The 19,419-nt window shown below is 41.5% G+C and overlaps 1 protein-coding gene across 1 annotated transcript in view; it reads left to right on the top strand.

Moving 5' to 3' along the window:
- The window catches only part of LOC145404882 (glutamate receptor ionotropic, kainate 2-like), a 109,653-nt gene that overhangs the window by 72,254 nt on the left and 17,980 nt on the right, over positions 1–19,419 (top strand). The window contains exons 7-8 of the mRNA XM_080276383.1: positions 1,365–1,532; positions 8,134–8,157. Of these exons, the coding sequence (XP_080132509.1) occupies positions 1,365–1,532; positions 8,134–8,157 (192 nt within the window). The remainder of the gene's footprint in view (positions 1–1,364; positions 1,533–8,133; positions 8,158–19,419) is intronic.

Raw genomic sequence — 19,419 nt, 5'->3', positions numbered from 1 at the left:
GCCTAGTTATAAAAATGGTCCTTCATCCTCCCTCTCCCTCAAAAGGATGTGGACTGTGAGAGGATGGCATCTCCAGCTAGCAGTCCACTGGATTCAGAGATACTTGAGCCTGGGGTTGCAACTACTACTGCTACTGCTACTGCTACTACTACTACTACTACTACTACTACTCGCTATCTTCTTTTTTTCAGCTTAGGATAAACTTTCCGAAACTCACACCTCACAAAAGTCTCTAAAAATCTGAATAAAATAATCAAATAACAGCAGCAATAAAAACGGTAGGACATCCTGGTGCTGAAGGGGTTAAAAGGAAAAGACCAAGTTAAACTGAAAGTGGAAAATAGCTTACGAATTTGCCCACGCTGGAAGCAATGAAAATATTCCTTCTTGGGGTCAAAAATTAAAAAGAAAAAGAAAAAGAGAGGGAACAAAGAAAATGTCACAGTTATAATCATTTTCAGAGGATAATACGTTCTGACGAGGTGTTTTAGTGTCTTATTTTTGACACGGCGGGAGGCAGGTGAGCATGAGAAGGATTAGAGCCTCTTTTTCCTCTCACACACTCACACTTTATATCCCTCTGTGTGTCTTTGTCTTTCAGCCTCCGTCTCTGTCTCTCTCTGTCTCTGGTTCAGTCTTTATCTGTCTTTCTATCTCTATTTTATTGGAATTCGTTGTCTCCTACCATATTCTGGTCAAAGCTTCCAAGTCTATTACATAAGGAGAAAGGCAAATATTCTAAAACCATTTTTTTTTTTATTATACTTAGAGATGACCTATGATCAAATTTTGTGTGTAGGTAGCAGAGGTCAGTACGATTTATTTGAGCTGAATTAAGCCAAATCGAACCAATTCAAGCGACCAAAGTAACAACACTTATTCTAAATCTGTTAAGTGAAATGAGACACGACGTAACCCAAGACTTTCATAAATGACCAATTATTTTCTTTAGATTTTTGTCAAAGCAAGAAAAAAGTATGTGGCGATGAAACGATGGGGAGAAATTTTTACTGTTGGGTGACTGACTTTTAGCTAACCTTATCAACTTTCAAAAAAATACACCAGTGCCATGGAGGATCACACCTGTTGAATGAAAAGGAGTTAGATTCTTCAAGCCAGATACTTTATTAGCAGCGCCGAATCCCACGTTGGAACTTCCAGGACGGACGGCTATATTTCGACTACCTATCTGTCCACGTCTTTATTTATCTCATATCTCCTCCAGTCCCATCTCATATAGTCCGTGACACGTACGACTTCAAGCTTTCTAGATAAGTCGGGTATGAAAACTGATAACCTTATAAAAAAGTCACAAGACGAAGAGCCCTGTCTGAAATCTAACCTGACCTGTGTGGTGTACCCAGGACCTGCACACGGTGGAGCTGGAGGACTTCCGACACGGGGGCACCAACATCACTTCCCTTAGGCTGGTGGACCCGGAGAACCCCCTGGTGCAGCGGGTAATCCAGGACTGGGTCTTCGGGGAACTGCGCTATGGCCGGACTGTCGACCCCACGCCAGCACCATTACAGGTCAGTATCCCTGGCTCTTTTTTTCAATCCAGGTCTTTGCCTCCAGGTCTTCCAGCTCCGTAAAGGTGGCTCCAGGTTAGTATTAAATGTTCCAGGTCAGTATTGGTCGTTCCTGGACGGTGCTGGTGACAGATTTATGCCCAGGTCAGTAATGGTGGCTCTAGTTTGGCTTTAGTTTGACTGTAGATCTTTGGTTCCAGGTCTTCTAGCTCTAAAAGTGAATCCAGGTTAGTATTGAAGGTTTGGAATCAGTATTAGGAGTTTCAGAACAGCACCGGTTGTTCCTGGATGATTCTGGTGACGGTTTTACTTCCATATCAGTAGGTAGGTACATTGACTTCTGAAAGGCTATTTAATTCTAGTCCGGTGGGTAAAGGACAGAACTGGTGTATCTAAATTTGGTTCCAGGAAAGTACAGTACCTCTAGCTCTAAAGAAGTGGCTCTGGGACAGTAATGGCGATATGAGTTTGATTCCTGATCCGTAAGTAATGCACATTATCCTCTGCGATACAACCCACTTCTGACCAAAATTATTATGTATATGTCGACTGAGATCATCAACATTTGGCAATAGTTTCTTAGAGTTAGCAACAAATGTCTTAAGTCAGTACAGAGAGCCTCTTGCCTATATCACTGGCCCCAGCATATCTCTTCTCAGGTTAGTACTCATAATCTTTCTTCAGGTCTTACTTAAACATAATTTTTCATTTCATAAAAGGTGTTTATAATCCAGTGCATGAACCTAACTATACACATTACACTAACTTGGTCAAAAATTGCCATCTCTCCATCATGAACGCCGAGCTGTACCAGTAGATTATCACTAGAATATGATGTTAGTCACGAAGAAGTCCGGTGGAAAGGATATTGACCCTCAGTATTGTCATTTTCTGCCACCGAGCTACGTGAAATCAGCTGCGAAAAGACGAAAATCTGGGCCAAATTAGAGTAAAAAGAGTATAGCGCTCTCACATCATATTCCATGCCTTTGAAAAAAACTTGAAATGCCATGAATAATTGCAATGATATGTATACAATGGCCATGATGTCAAAAGCTCGTGATAAAACTAGAGAGGTTCTGTATGTAGACTGCTAAGTAAGGTGCAGGCTAGGCACAGACTGAAATTCTCTCTAGCACGTATCAGCCTACACGGTACGGTAATAGGGCCAAAGTGGTGACCTGCGAATGTGTGACGCCATCTGGAACGCGCAGGAAGGCACTTAAAGCAACCCCTCCTCCAACAGGCTATTCATGTTTCACCATCAGCTCGGTGTTATTCATTTGCACCTACAGTTCTTTGCAGTCTTTCATGATCCCTCCTCTTTTCCTCAGCCATGAATTGCTATCGTGTACCATATAGAAGATGACGTTTAATCCTCAAAATTTCCCTGTACTTTTTGCCTCTATATACTGTAATGAAGCCACACACACACACACACACACACACACACACACACACACACACACACACACACACACACACACACACACACACACACACACACACACACACACACACACACACACACACCGCAACACACCTACCCACCTCATCCACACTGTTACAACACGGGAAATCCTCCAGCATAAATTCACCACATCTCTGGGAGCGCCCACCTGAAGTGATCGGCTTTCTGTGGCCATCGGGTTCACGTCCAGATGAACCCCGAACATCAACAACAACACAGACAACTTCCACAACCCCTCCCCTCCCCTCCATTTCTCTCCATTCACCAAGGGTTCGGTTCCATACTATTTAATTTTCAGCTCCAGAAAGCCTGCTCCCATTTGCACTTCTTCACTTTTCCTTTTACCAGATTTCCTCAGCCCATTATACCCTTCAAGATAAAATACTTTCCCTCTCCTCTCTCCCTTTCCCTCTCCCTCTCTTTTTCTCTCCCCCACCTCTGTCAGTCTGTCCGTCCGTCCCCCGCTCTCTGTCTGTCTGTCTGTCTGTCTGTCTCTGTCTCTGTCTGTCCTCTATTCTTTATCCTCTGTCCTCTCTGTCTCTGTCCTGTGTCTCTGTCTGTCTGTCTCTGTCTCTGTCTGTCTGTCTGTCTCTGTCTCTGTCTGTCTGTCTGTCTGTCTGTCTGTCTGTCTGTCTGTCTCTCTGTCTCTGTCTCTATTTCTCTCTCTCTCTCTGTCTCTGTCTCTATTTCTCTCTCTCTCTCTGTCTCTGTCTCTATTTCTCTCTCTCTCTCACTTTTGCAGTTATAAGAAACCGCGCCGCCGTACACTCCATTTCGTAATATTAACTTCAATACGACGAGGCATGTGACAGTGTATTCATGCTGACAGCCTTCGATTTTATAATTCTTACGTAAAATCTCTTAACAGTAAAGAGATTGGGGAGAGATTTATCCAGACCCCATATTTCGAGAACATACTATACTGAAAAAAAAAAAAAAAATCGCCGGGAAATAACAAGAATTAGATGATAAAAATGTCATTGGATTTTGTGGGATGAAGATTGAGATGGGCTGAGGACAAGGAAGGGAAAAGGAATGAAGGAATGACAACAGAGACGGACAGAAGAGTGGACAAGGAGGGGAGGAGTGAAGGAATGACAACAGGGACGGACAGAGGAGAGGACAAGGATGGGAGACGTGGAGTGGAGGCAGGAGAGGATTAGGTCATCGGGAAATGGACATGGTGAGAGCTGGGAGACTGGAGTAAGACTGACGAAGGATTGCAGACAGCTGTGTTGGTTCAGATAACACACAGTTCCACGGAGGCACCTGTCTCTATCACCCAGTTCTTTGCATCCCCATTATGTAGTTTGAGGCCCAGAAGTAGAGTGCGACGAAACATTTTTAAGGAAAGATTGACTCGTCGCTGTTCCCCGCATGACATTATATAAGTAGCTGAGCTTTAGATATCCCTCAAATGTAAAACCTAATAGATTGTCATTCTTCTGGATATTAGGAAAGATTCCGTGCTGTAGGAGACGAGGAACGTAGCTGAGTGAGGGGTGGTAGTGTGTGTGGCAGTGTGTGGCATGGCAGTGTGAGGTGTGGCAGTGTGTGGCATGGCAGTGTGAGGTGTGGTAGTATTTGGTATTGTAGTTTGTTGTGTGGCAGTGTAATTTGTGGTGTGGCAGTGTGATTTGTGGCGTGCAGTGTGAGGTATGGCAGTTTGAGGTATGGTAGTGCGTGTGGCGTGGCAATGTTTGTTGCAGTTGTGAGACGTGTGGTAATGCGCCGTGTGGTGGTGTACGATGTGGCAGTGTGAGGTGTGGCATTGCGTGGCGTAGTAGTGTGGTGCGTGGTGGTGTGTGGTGCAGCAGTGTGAGATGTGTGCTAGTGTCTTCTACTGTACATCACCTTCCCATTCAGCTGGTGTGGATGGTGTGGCATGGATATTTATCATCGAGTTTGTGCTGACTGAATTGCAACTCTTAGCTATGACACAATTAAAAAGTTAAGCAATTACCAGTGCTCTGTGTTAGTACTTTACATTATACTAACGAATTCAGCAACACATCACACACTAAGACTGTCGTTATGATGAAATTAATTTAATGGTTTGGCCCTGCTTTGAGGCCACGAATGAAAAATGTATTCTAAAGCCTATCTGAAACGCTAAACTCCTTTCACAAGAAGGTTGTAGAAGTAAGTCAAACAAAATCAACGACAATTTCACGAGTACACAGTAAGTACTAAGTATATCATTAGAAATAAGTGCATGTTCTTATAAGGGTAGAGTCTGTTCCATCCCATGCACAGTCACAGTAAGTGCTTCTCTCACTCTTTGCACAGTTCCTTCGTTTTTTTAAATAATGTGTGTTCAAGATCCATTATGTACAAAGTAGTATATTAAGTGTTTTTTCTCGGTATCTGACTGCATGGTTCCCTTACACTGTACACGGTGTTAAAGTTTCCCCCTTTTATTACCTCAGAGAACATTACACAAATTTTGATCCAATTCTAGAAGGATTTATGTTACTTTCTGTTAGCAGGGCACCGTAAGAGCCTTAAATTAGGGAAATGCATGGAGGCCTCACTGGACACATATTTCTTTTCCTTTTTTTTTTTTAATTTAAGGGTACGTTCTCTGCGATAAGCATGATTAAGAATATTATTTAAACTGCAGTATAATAGGAATATTGAGCAACATATTCATCATTATCCTACCAGTAACTCTGTTCCCACTATTATATATGGGTACTGGGAAGAAAGAAAAAAAAAGAAAAAAGAAAATCACAAAAGTAGGAAAGCGATCATCATAATCTTCGGCAAATAAGGACAACACATTAACGTACAAAAAATGGACCGAATTTCTATGCTACCAGGTGCGTCAGAAAATTACGAACGGCATTTTTTCCACAGGGTAGCCTAAGCAAGGTATTCGTTAGGCTAGTCTGTTCATCCTGCCTGCTAACGTTTAACTCTGGTATAAGAAGCTAAGGAACAGTATCAGTAATATACCCAGGAAAATCATGACTAAGATATCATGGGAAACTACGGTACTGTGAGAGCTATATGTGCGTTTACTCAAGTCGTCTGCCGTCGGGTTTATTTTCCCAAGCTTCCCCGAACGTCAGAAACTGGGAAACACAGCATCAGAATACGTGAAAAAAATTATGAACGCGATATGATTACGTGTACCTAAAGGAATCTGTAAGTTGTGTGGTGGTTCACGTAGTCTGGCTTCTTGTCTGTAGCTCTTTCCTCAGGCTTCCCCGCACGACATCGTATCTCCTTCTGGGCCATTGATCGGTGTGGAAAGCCGATGTCACCGATAGAGAGATCCGTCCTCTGGGAGTGACAGTATCTGTGGTTGGGTGACTTCCTGCTGAAGGGAGCTTTGCCCCCAGGCTAATGTACTACACACACACACACACACACACACACACACACACACACACACACACACACACACACACACACACACACACACACACACACACGCACGCACACACACACACGCATGCACAAACACACATGCACACACACAGACGCTGATCTGCAGAAGAAACTTAAATCTCTTTATCAGTTCAAAATCTTGCAGAGGTGATACAAAACTAGAACTCTGTAACTCTCCTGTGGACAGTCACTAGTCTCCACCTACTTTCTTACAATGACCTTCACACATTGAGGAGATTTGGATACTTCTCTATCAGCAATTGCCCATACCAGGACATATAACCTTGACAATTCAGATTCCTTGTGGAGGTCCCATTGAAATCTCCAGTAGACACAACCAACTTATTTCGTTCACCACATAATCCTGATATGACACTTTCTGGCACTCCCTTCCACTGCGGATAAAGAATTTGGATTTTTTTTTGTATCAGCAAGGCCCATGCCAGGACACATAACCTAGATCCTCCATATTCCTCCGATTCTCCTGGAATCGTCGCTAGACTTTGAGGCCGGAATAATAATAATACCAGCAAAAACAACAGTCTCCACCTGTGAAATAAGTGGAGACGAATTATGTATGTAACAAGATCAGTAATAAGTCAGGAGGTTACAAGAGGAAACACTAAATCCGGCACACATATTTACCTCGGCACAATATACACCTTCGCCATGGCTTCGTAACTCTTATCATCAAGAAATTATACGAAAGACGCAAGAAATTATACAAATGACGCAAAAGCTTATTCAAATGACGCAAAAATTATACTAATGGCGCTGAAGGCCGTGAAGACACATATTTCATCTCCCTGTGTTTCTGGCAAGTTTTATCTGGCCGTGAGCGAAGGGTGGAATATCAAGCGTGCATTAGGCTGAAGGAATATTAAAGAGCTAAGTAAGTAGGCTATATTTATGGAAGTCAGGGTTGTTTCCACCGACTGAACTCTGTGGCCAACCTTAGCAGACTGATAGGGTGTGTACAGAGCCCCTTGTTTATTGAGGCCCCAACTCTCCACCTAACCAATGACGATTTTGGAACGAGATACACGAGTTTTTCCCTACCGAAGTCGTCAGACTCCGGGATTTTCAACGACTGAGCGAAAGTACCATACCTCAAAGTTCATTTCGTAGTACAGAGGGTATCGGTAGTGAAATCTCTAAGTGTAATCTGTGCCATTTGGAATAAGACTAAAATCTGTCTGTTACTCGCGAATTTTCTAAGTCAGGGCATGAGTGTGGTTGATTATGTGATATTAAAAAGAATCAACCCACTTTTTATTTTTTTGTCAAAAATCATTAAGATGCAACAATTTTATTACAACTAAATTTTCGTATGCAATATAATCGGTATGAAGACGGAGAATTCAATTGCTGGTTAATGAATAGGAAAATGTGCAGTCCCTCATACTCATTTCAGGATATTCACCTCTCTGTGTAGCGATAGGATACGAACTGTTTATTTTTTTGCTTGTTCTAAATTCTGCAGTTAAATTTAGGCTATATATACTGCCATGCCTCAGTCGTGCACACCAGGTAGTTCCCTCACCTGTTTAATTTACTGCAGTTGGTGTTATTAAAATGCCTGTCCCAACACTAAACCATGTAACTCTTTCTGTACTGTTCTGTGTAGCACAAATATCATGAGCATATAAACACTGGATATAAAAAAAAAAAAATCATATTGTATTGTTTGTTGAGGTTGCTAAATAGGATCTCTTTTTCTTCTTCCCGTTCCAGACCAGCAACATCACATTCCTGAAGGTAAGTCATTAACCCTTCTCTTGGTCCGGACTCTACAACTTCACTTAAAAAAAAAAAATAAATAAGAAATAAGATGGTAAGAGATTGTTGTAGACTGTCACTAACCCATTCAGTTCGAGGGCTCTATTAAAACCATCTGAAGGTTTCTGGAAAATGATGTAAAAAAAAAAACACGAATTGATGGTATGAGTTTGTTAATGAAGACTGTCACTCGTTCATTTCAAGCGCTTCGTAAAAATACATCTTAACGTTTCTAAAATAAGATGTAAATAAGATATAACAAGACGTGGTTGAAATGAAAGAGTTCAATATTAGGAAAGTACTAATCTAAGAGCTCTATACTCTTTACACTGATTGGCCTAAACTTGCCATCTCTTCATCTTGAATGCTGAGTTGTGGCAATAGAGTAATAGGAGAATATGATGCTGGTCACGAAGCAGTGCTATGCAAATGATGCAGAGCCACAGTATTGTCTTTTTCTGACATCGTACTACGTGAAATAAACTGCAAAAGGACAAAAATTTCTGCCAAGTTAAGATGAAAAGAGTAAATTAATATTTTGATGGTAGCTGGAATATCATTTTATATCAAAGACATCCTCAAACTGAAGTGGTTTAATTATAAGTAAGTATTGGCAGTCTTTAAGAACTTTGTAATGTATGCTGAATAAAGGTAGGCACATCATCATCATCATCATCATCATCATCATCAGGGCCCTTCTGTTAACATCTTTTTGCATGGTGTGGTGTGGTGTGGTGCAAGAGGGTGATTGTGTGCGGTGAGAGGGTGGTTGTGGGGTGTGATTTCCCTGAACTCTACCGGAGAGAAGCACCACGTTCGAAAATCACTAGTAACAGACAGACAGACAGAGTGGCTCTAGGAGAAGCTTCCGCATCTATAAAACGAGGTGGAGTGTCTGGAGATACAGCAAAAACTGGTGACCAAACGAAGCTCCCAATGACATGCACTTTACCATATCTGTGTCAATTGCCCGACGCTGCATGCTGTGAGAACTGACCCTATGAAAACAACCTCTTGGTATTTCTCAACCCAGATACGACTCCTCCATCTCCCACCCCACAACACCCTCCCTCATAACCATAGTCTTTACCCAACCTGCTTGCCTGTCCATCACCTTAACTCCACCTGCCTGGGGATATTGCTGATACCTGTCCGCTCAACTGAGCTTTAGGAAATACGCCTTTTAAGGGATTAAGGGAAGATATAACTAACCCCTCCACCTAAAATAGTCTCCCCTAAGCTGAATAAAATCGCCTGAAGGTAGTGGAAATTTATGTAAAGGAGACATCGTGGTAAACATACACACGCAAATGTCTGCCCCTCTTCTACATCCCCTGGGAATAGATAGTAGTCGTAAAAATACTTGCAACCCCTGCCTCATTTGCACCTGAACCCAGTGGAATGCAGGCTGAAGCTGTCCCCCTTCCTGCAGTCCACCATCCTCCTCTCGGGGAACAGGGAGGGAGGGGAGGGACGTGTTTATAACCCTGGCTCTGACTTTTCTCCAATCAGAGATCGAACTTAAAGGCAGCTTCATTAATACGGTGGTTTACGTGTTGGAGGGACGCCTTCATGCTGTGGCACTGATATAACTGGGTGGTGGAGCTACCTGGTTATACAAACATCCCTCAACTCCCTCCCTATCACCCCAGAGGAGGATGGCTGATTGCAGGAGAGGGGTCATTTCAGCCTGCAGTCTACGGGGTTCATGTTTCGGATGAACCTACAACAACAACAACAGCTATTACTACTACTACTACTACTACTGTATAGCTGGAATAGAATACTGGAGTTGTTCCGACCATGGTAGGGTTAGTGATGAAAACAGTATCTCTCAGGCTCCCATGGCTCACTCTTAGGTGACTAAAACCCTCTAACGTTACCTGGAATCAAATACCTACTTTTTTCAAATTACAGAAAGGTAATATAACGTAACTAAACCCCCACAGCATCACAAAAAAAAAAAAAAATGGACACGTGGAAACCGTATCTCTATCATGTATTCTAAGGCAAAAGTTTCACCTGGAATATAAAGTTTCTGTCAACAGGGCGAGAAACTTTTGGTCCAGTGCTAAAAATGTAAGGATGAGAAGCGAGGGTAAAAATCAGACGGAGCGCACAAAGAGAAGGGGCTCGAGGATTGGAAAAGAGGAGGAGCGGGATGAGGAGAGTTGATGATGAAGTTTGGGCCGTGAGGAGACGAGAAGGAGAGTTATAAGGCTTGAAGAGTTACAGGTAAGATAGGAGGGTTAGTAGGAGGCCTAGGAGAGTTATAAGGTAGGCTGGGAGAGTTGTAAGTAGGCCAAAGGAGTTGCCAGTAGCCTTGGGGAGTTACCAATAGGCTAGGAGAGTTATCGATAGGACAGGAAGGTTAGTAGGAGGCGTAGGAGAGTCACCAGTAAGACAGGAGAGTTATTTGGTAGGAGGATTTTTTGGTAGGAGTGTTACTAGGTGGAGTTGCCAGGCTTACAGGAGAGGTGAGATACCGGGATGAAGTGTGTATAGCCATATTATGTTTTTCAGTCACTGAGCTACAGAAAATACATTAAAAAAAAAAGCAAAGTTAACGTGAACAAACTCTAGACAGGAGAACCGCTGGGATTAGATGCTGGAATTTATACCACTTTCACCCTAACTTGGTCCAGATTTTCGTCATTTTGCAGATTTTTTCGGGTAACTCCATGGCAGAAAAAAAAAAAAAATGCTACGGGCACTACGTCCTTCCCGTCGCACTTCTTCGTGACTAGTCCTATTCTAGTGTTAATCTCTTGTTACAACTTCTCATTCATGATGGAGAGATGGTAATTTTAGGCCAAAGTTAGAGTATAAAGGGGGATAGCAAACGCTCCGCTATGCATTTCAACGCTGAGTAGTAAATATCCCCTCAAATGCTGCAGAAATATAAGTGTCAAGGAATAAATATGAGAGATACCAGGATCAAAGAAATGTGAAAAAAAGAAAAGAACAAAAAAATGAAGTAGAGAAGTCGAGGTAACAAAACAAAAATGAAGGATAATAAATGGAAAAAAGACGAGAGAGAGAGAGAGAGAGAGAGAGAGAGAGAGAGAGAGAGAGAGAGAGAGAGAGAGAGAGAGAGAGAGAGAGAGAGACTTCGGGAGTGCAATACCCGCGCCCACCTATTCGTTTAGAGGCCGACAGTTTGCTTTTGCTCTGTAACCTTGACGCACTCTATGATTTTTCTTAGGATATAACTAGCTGGTGTTATCCAAGTTCGAATAATTCAACATAAATCGTGAATAAATTCGTGGTTGATTTTCTGTATAAACTAGATGCAGTGGTTAACTTCAAAGGGATATATAGTTCTGATTTAGGTAGCGAAAAGCCAGAAATGCATTACTATCTAAATGGGCAAACATTTCCCATCGTACAGTGCACAAAATAAACTCTTTCCAGCTTCACACACACACACACACACACACACACACACACACACACACACACACACACACACACACACACACACACACACACACACACACACACACACACACACACACACACACACACACACACACACACACACACACACACACACACACACACACACACACACACACACACACACACACACACACACACACACACACACACACACACACACACACACACACACACACACACACACACACACACACACACACACACACACACACACACACACACACACACACACACACACACACACACACACACACACACACACACACACACACACACACACACACACACACACACACACACACACACACACACACACACACACACACACACACACACACACACACACACACACACACACACACACACACACACACACACACACACACACACACACACACACACACACACACACACACACACACACACACACACACACACACACACACACACACACACACACACACACACACACACACACACACACACACACACACACACACACACACACACACACACACACACACACACACACACACACACACACACACACACACACACACACACACACACACACACACACACACACACACACACACACACACACACACACACACACACACACACACACACACACACACACACACACACACACACACACACACACACACACACACACACACACACACACACACACACACACACACACACACACACACACACACACACACACACACACACACACACACACACACACACACACACACACACACACACACACACACACACACACACACACACACACACACACACACACACACAAAGAAAAAGAAAAACCTCTCAGATCTTTGACTCTTTCTGAAGGAGACTATAACCTTTAACCTTTCGACTGCAGACAATTTCCTTAACTCGTCTGGTCAGAAAATGTTAAACAGGTTCTTCAAGTATAAACATAACAAGAAAACTGCTTAGCTGAGAGTTCAACCACGCAAACATGTAGTGTGTACGTGTGCATGTGAGTCGTGTTCTCGCTTGTTGTGTGTGTGTGGATGGACGGGGAGAGAAAGAGGAGGCGAACCAATGCTTTCTTTATAAGTCTACCGTTTCGAGATAATGAAGCTTGATCTCATTCCATTTGTTTGGTACTGCGTTATTATGCTCACTTGATTTTGGTGAATTATATAAGACCATAACAGTTTTAACCCACACATATTTCCTGCAAACTTTAGCCACCTAGGAGAAACAAATGCTTGAAATACCAACTTTGCAATCACTGACGCTATCAAAGAAGTAGATGAAAAAACCAAATGAATCACAAGGAAACATGGAAGGTGGGGCAATGAACGAGGCTTATATTCCCAGGTAAATAACATAAATAATTGTAGTTTAATAATACTCACCTTGAAATAACTGAGCCAAGAGATCACCCTTTCTGTATAATACCACTTCTTTATTTGGTTTTTGTAGAGGAGGAGCATCACACTCTATTTTCAACTTATGATGGATTTTCACTGATTTATTATTATTAATTATTATTATTATTATTATTATTATTATTATTGCTATTATTATTATTATTATCATTATCATTATTATTATTATCATTATTATTATTATTATTATTATTATTATTATTACTATTATTATTAATATATCATCAACATCATCATTAACTATTATTATTATTATTATTATTATTATTATTATTATTACATTTCCTTTTTTTTTTTTCTTCACACAACTTGAATTCAGCTGTTTCTCTACTTTTTTCTCCTGATACACTTCACTTCACTTCACGGACGGAATATTCAGCACTCGACACTCTCAGGCTCCTATGATTCACTCTCAGCTGAGTATATTACGTATGTCGTTAGCTGGCACAAAATATGACTTTCCCCACCATGAGGGGGTTAAATCGCACTATAGTTCATTCACTTTAAGTTGGTCCAGATTTTCGTCCTTTGGCAGCTTATTTCCCGGAGCTCAGTGGCAGAATATGACTGTACTGAGGCTCCACATCCTTTCCATAGCACTTCTTCGTGACTAGCACCATATTCCAGCGTTAATCTATTGCCACAGCTCAGTCAAGAAGATGCAGAGACGGCAGGTAGGGGACAGGTTAAAGTGAATAGAGTATTGGAGTGGCACTTTTTCACTTTTTCATTCCCCACACAGCTTAATAAAATCGTCTGGCGTCAGCTGGAAGAAAATATCAGAGTTACCCCTTGAAAGTTACCTGTAGTTTCCATAAGGCGATTATAACACACACGCATCATCACCTGTTAAGAAAAGACTGGGCATCCTGGGGAAGGGTCGGGCCAGATACCCAGCAAGGAAGACGGGAAAGTTCTCATTGGCCTAACCATCCCCCTCTCCCTCACTACCGCCATCTGTTATACCCCACCCGCACTACTCAACACGTCTACTGGGCGAGACAACTCATTATACTGCACTCGCACTGCTAAATTAGTCTACGGGGGCACCACGTACACTTTCAGAGACGAGTCAGTAAGTCTACGGGGGCAACACGTACACTTTCAGGGACGAGTCAGTAAGTCTACGGGGGCAACACATATACTTTTAGAAACACTTAACTGAGACTGAGAATTCCTTAGATTTTAGGTTATATTAATTAGCATCCAGAACAGCACGAAGATAAGGCTTAGTGTGCTCTTCCCTATTTCAATTAACACTATATATTGTTGATGTAGATACTGAACTTTAAAACGATATTGGATTTTTTTTTTTTTACCTGATATGCCGCGTCTGTTTTTATCTATTATATGTGCATTAAAAACATACGTATACAGATCTTCTTATAATGAAGCAGTGGAAAGAAAATAAAGTTGTACTAAAGCATGTGACAATAAAGCAACTTCACACACACACACACACACACACACACACACACAAACTCTCTCTCTCTCTCTCTCTCTCTCTCTCTCTCTCTCTCTCTCTCTCTCTCTCTCTCACTATATGCAGTCAGTTTGTTAGAAATTTAGTTGAGTTAGCGATGCACAAAACTTCTCATTAAAAAGATTTCCATTTTTCCTTTCATATTTATAATGATGAATATAGAAAATGGAGAAAAATTCGCTCATACTGTCCTCATTTGGTTGCGAGAGAGACGCCAGTTACACGAAGCACATTCACAAAACAGTAATACATCATTTGAATACTGCTGTTTGAGTTTGAAATTGTAAATGGTATGCTTTCTGCTTATTTGTGTATTTGTGTATTTGTGTCCGTTTGGTGTATCATATATGTGTCTTCCTGTATTGAAAATTGTGTACTTAATAACTTCTATCAACCGAATTGTTTTTGTTCATATCGGTAAGTGTAAAAACAGTGCATTGTATTTGTGTCATTTGTGATTTTTTTAAGCAAAGGGTAAAAGTGGAGAGGACTGAGAGCGAGAGACTGACGAGGAGAGTGTATGTGAGTGAGGTGGAGTATGGGGAGAGGGAGGGGGAGGCCAAGGATGAAATGACAGGATGGAGTGGAGAGGTATATGAGAGAGGCGGGTGTGAGCTGGGAGTAGGGCAATGAAGTGGCGAGGAACAGGGCGACATGGAGGCAATTTGTCTGTGGCCACCCCTTACGGGATTAAGGCGTCTGGCAACAGATAGATAGATAGTAAAAGTAAAGTCATCTCCCGAGGAATAAAGGTTAATGATTGGGCATGAAGATATTACACTACCTCTGCTTTATTCGAAGTTTATCAATATGTATCTGTGTAGGTAAAAAATGCACCCTGATCTCATCCTACTGTGCTGCTGTCTTGAATGCCGCTTTCTCAGTTCCACGGCGCTCAAGCACAGCAGTCTAAGCTTTTTGTTGCTGGAGACACACTTTGGTACGGTATTCAGCACATCATTAGATTGTTTTGCTTACCTGCGGAATAGCTCAGCAGTCAGTCAGAAACGATACTGATTAGTTCTTTTCCTGCATTGGACGGACTGCATTATTATTCAGACTGATATTATGCATCATTATTTAGCAGAAAATATCCCAGCAGTCAGAATAATAAAAACTACATCGTGTAACTCTTTCAGTGTAAGGACGCATTTTACTGTTTTCTTCTGGCCAACAGCGGATGATTTTTGTTCAGTTCGGAGAGAAAAAAAAAACACATTTGGTATATATCTGCGGATACCTACAGATTTGAAACTGATATAAAAAGCAGGTTAATTGTTTGAAATCTGAATGATTTTAAGATGGCTGTGTTTATTATCCTGTTACAAAGGAAACGCACGAACATTTCATGGCTAAAGAATAGTCCATTGACAAACACAGCATTTCTGTTTTCTGAAACTAACAATGTTAAACGAAGAAGTAAAGTAACCGGAAGAGAGAACCCTATATTGACAAACACTAATGATTATTGTGAAGTCTAATGGTTTGTTGGCAGGGACTAGTGTTTATATGGAAAGACTAACAGTTATTTACAAGCACAAGCCTTGTTTCCAAAGCACATGGGTTTATATCATACAAGGGCACATATTTACTGAAACAAGCGTTACTAGGGACGTAGGAACCTGCAGGTATTTTTTGGCCCGGTCACTCTAGACTAATTAAGAAAATAATTTTTAATGGGAAAATTATAGGAAACAAAGGGAGGAAATGGACCTTTGGAACCTGAAAAGCTTATTCAGTATATAAATCAATAAATAGTACCTTACGTTAATAACCTATTACTTGTAAGCGGAAGCATTTTCGGGTCAAGTTTTAACTGATCGTGCGCAGTACCTAGGAATTTCCTCTACACTCGCCGGTAACAACACAGCAACCCTGAATGTGACAGTCCTAGCATGTTTCAGTGAAAGCGGCGGATACCAGTAGCCAAGTATTTACATTTTAAGGCGTATTTCTATCTCTTGTACGTTGGATGACTGCCTGCCTCAGGTAACAGACTATTTCATGAAAAATAAAAGGAAAATAAAATAAAGGACCAAAGTCAGACAGATTGCAAACATATTCTTTCCAGAGAACAGTAAAAAAAAAATAAAAAAAAAAAAAGGCCACATTCAAGAGTGTTAAAAAAAAAAAAAAATAGCTTGCTGGCTGCTGGAATTTTCCATGCTTTGCGAAGCCACTGTATTTAGGTGGATAATACTGACTGAACTCTGGGAAAGGGCATATTGGGAAACACATATGTCTCGATAAAAATAATTCTCTTGCATACATGACTGCTGAGGTAAAAAAAAAAAAATGTAGTGGAGAAAGACGAGCATGACAATTTTGCAAGTACTATCGTATCTTTGTAAACACAAACATTCTTATGAAACACGATGTATGCATGCTCAAAAAAGTGAGTTGATCAATGCGTGCGCGTGTGTTCACATGTGTTTGTATGTGTGCGTGTGTGAGTGTCTGTGTGTGTGTGTGTGTGTGTGTGTGTGTGTGTGTGTGTGTGTGTGTGTGTGTGTGTGTGTGTGTGTGTGTGTGTGTGTGTACGTACGTACACGAATTCCATTAGAACAAGAAACATTAATATTCAAGATAAATGTCAGTTGGGGATTAGCTTTGACTATATTAACATTACACAATAACACTATTTTGCCTGTAAAAGCTTTTGATGACATGTATTAAATTACAAACATTAGCAAATATTTATAAGCACAGACACTTAAAAATACAAGCTTCCATCAATCAGCAAAATCATCCAGTGAACATCAAATGAACTCAACTTACTGAATAACAATGCGGATAAAGTTACAGAGCTTTGTATGTCCTACTGAGCTACATGGTGCATAAAGTGGAAGGGTAAACTTGAGAAGACAGCTTAGACTGGTGGGAAGATTAGGCGGCTGACATGAGAGAGATGGGATTTATGTTAGGGCGAGGAGATGGAAAGTTCAGGGGTACATTAGACAAGGAGACTTGAGATGGCAAGACTTGAGTGGTAGTGAGTGGTGCTAAAGGGGCATTTTTGTCGACTGGATTGGATTAGGTGTTTGACAGATTAATAGAGAGACGAAAGGATAAACACACACACACACACACACACACACACACACACACACACACACAAACACACACACACACACACACACACACACACACACACACACGAAGGAAGGCGACTTGGGCTGGCAAAAGAGAGGGTAGATGAGTAGAACTGAAAGGTCATGCATATTTTTTTTTTCGGAAGTACCCTGACCGAACTGTGGACTTTGGCGTTTAACAAGAGGTAGATAAGTAAGTATATTTAAAGTTTTGAGTGGCAGACAGTGATTGCATGCAGTGAAAGCCACGAGAAACAAAGGATCCGCAGCCTATTGTGAAGCTGTCTTGGAGTTCATAAGTGCCTCTTTATTGCCTGGCCCGGTGAGGCAGGGGCTTATTTCAGGCAGGTACAAGAACAACAGCTACAACAACAACTATAAAGCAAAAACACCACCAATAGTAACAACAACAGTTTCTTCATGTACATCAATAGTCATCTGTGTTCCCAAATCATCTTCCCTCATAGTATACACAGCTTCATCAGTTCTGAGGTACACCTGTACTGAAAGCCTTGTTCTCTTCTCAACCTCTTCTTTTTTCCCCTATGCTCTATTCCATTCCAAATCATCCTCCTTCACATACTTCCCAACTTCTTCCTTCCACACCATCCTCCTTCACATTCGTCCCAAGTTCTTCCTTCCACACCAATATCCTTTTCATCCAACCACACTTCTTCCTTCCTTTCCACCATCCTTCACATAGGTCTACTTCTCAACTTTCTTCTATACCATCCTCCCTCAGATACTTACCAACTTCCTCCTTCCCCATCAGCCTCCTTCACATCCTTCCACACTTTCTCATTCCCCACCATCCTCCCTCACATCCTTCCACCCTTCTGCCACTCATCTTTTTCGCTTTGAGGAAGAGATATACGTAAAAGTTCCTGTCTTCCACGCGCCATTATCTTTTACCCCCCAAATCTCGACTGATGAGTAAAACATTTCACTCCGGCTAAAGGTAAAATAATAATCGTGACTCTGGTGGACTCCCCAAATCTTAAAATATAAAGAAATCCAAAAGTTACCTCAATTAGCCAATTAACCTGGGCTAATGACTTGTTTATTTTAGTCTAATTAACGCAGGAAGAGCTATTAAATCGTATTGGAATTTGCTTCTTGGATTGGAAAGGTTAATAATTGATCAAACTCGCTGTCCCAGTCAATGTTTATCGATGTCATCAGCTTAACCCCTTCACTGAGTACCATGACTCTCTCTCTCTCTCTCTCTTAGTCACCCACAGAATGATGAGGGTGTATTGTTTTAGGTCCTGTGTGTGTGAGCGTGTGAGTGTGTGTGTGTGTGTGTGTGTGTGTGTGTGTGTGTGTGTGTGTGTGTGTGTGTGTGTGTGTGTGTGTGTTTATGCGAGGAAGAAGGAACCAAAGACCAGGGGCCCGCAATTATTGGTCCTTCCAAGAGAAAAACAAAATACAAGATAGAGCCAAATTCAAGGTCCGATCATTTCGAGATGTCTGGACACACTGCGTTTGAAAGACTGGAGATCATAGGAAGCAGGGAATACACACAGAGGAAGACAGTTCCAGAGTTGACCCGTTGCATAAATGAAGGACTGGGAGTAACGGCTGAAGATCAATGTAGAGTGAACCATCTCGTTTTAACTTTTCTCGGCTCGCAACTAAACGATTATATTCCGACTGAGATTAATTTTTCGGATGGAGGGGGGGGGAGGTTAGTCCTAATTAACCCTTTTAGTAAGAGAGATCATTCACAAATTGAATATAGACATCTAAGGACAATAAAAAATTAATGGGGTCC

Source organism: Coenobita brevimanus, chromosome 65 (genome assembly GCF_032717465.1).
Source record: "Coenobita brevimanus isolate Jiangsu-jjx chromosome 65, ASM3271746v2, whole genome shotgun sequence".
Classification (NCBI taxonomy): Eukaryota; Metazoa; Arthropoda; class Malacostraca; order Decapoda; family Coenobitidae; genus Coenobita; species Coenobita brevimanus.
This window is presented reverse-complemented; position numbering and strand designations above follow the sequence as displayed.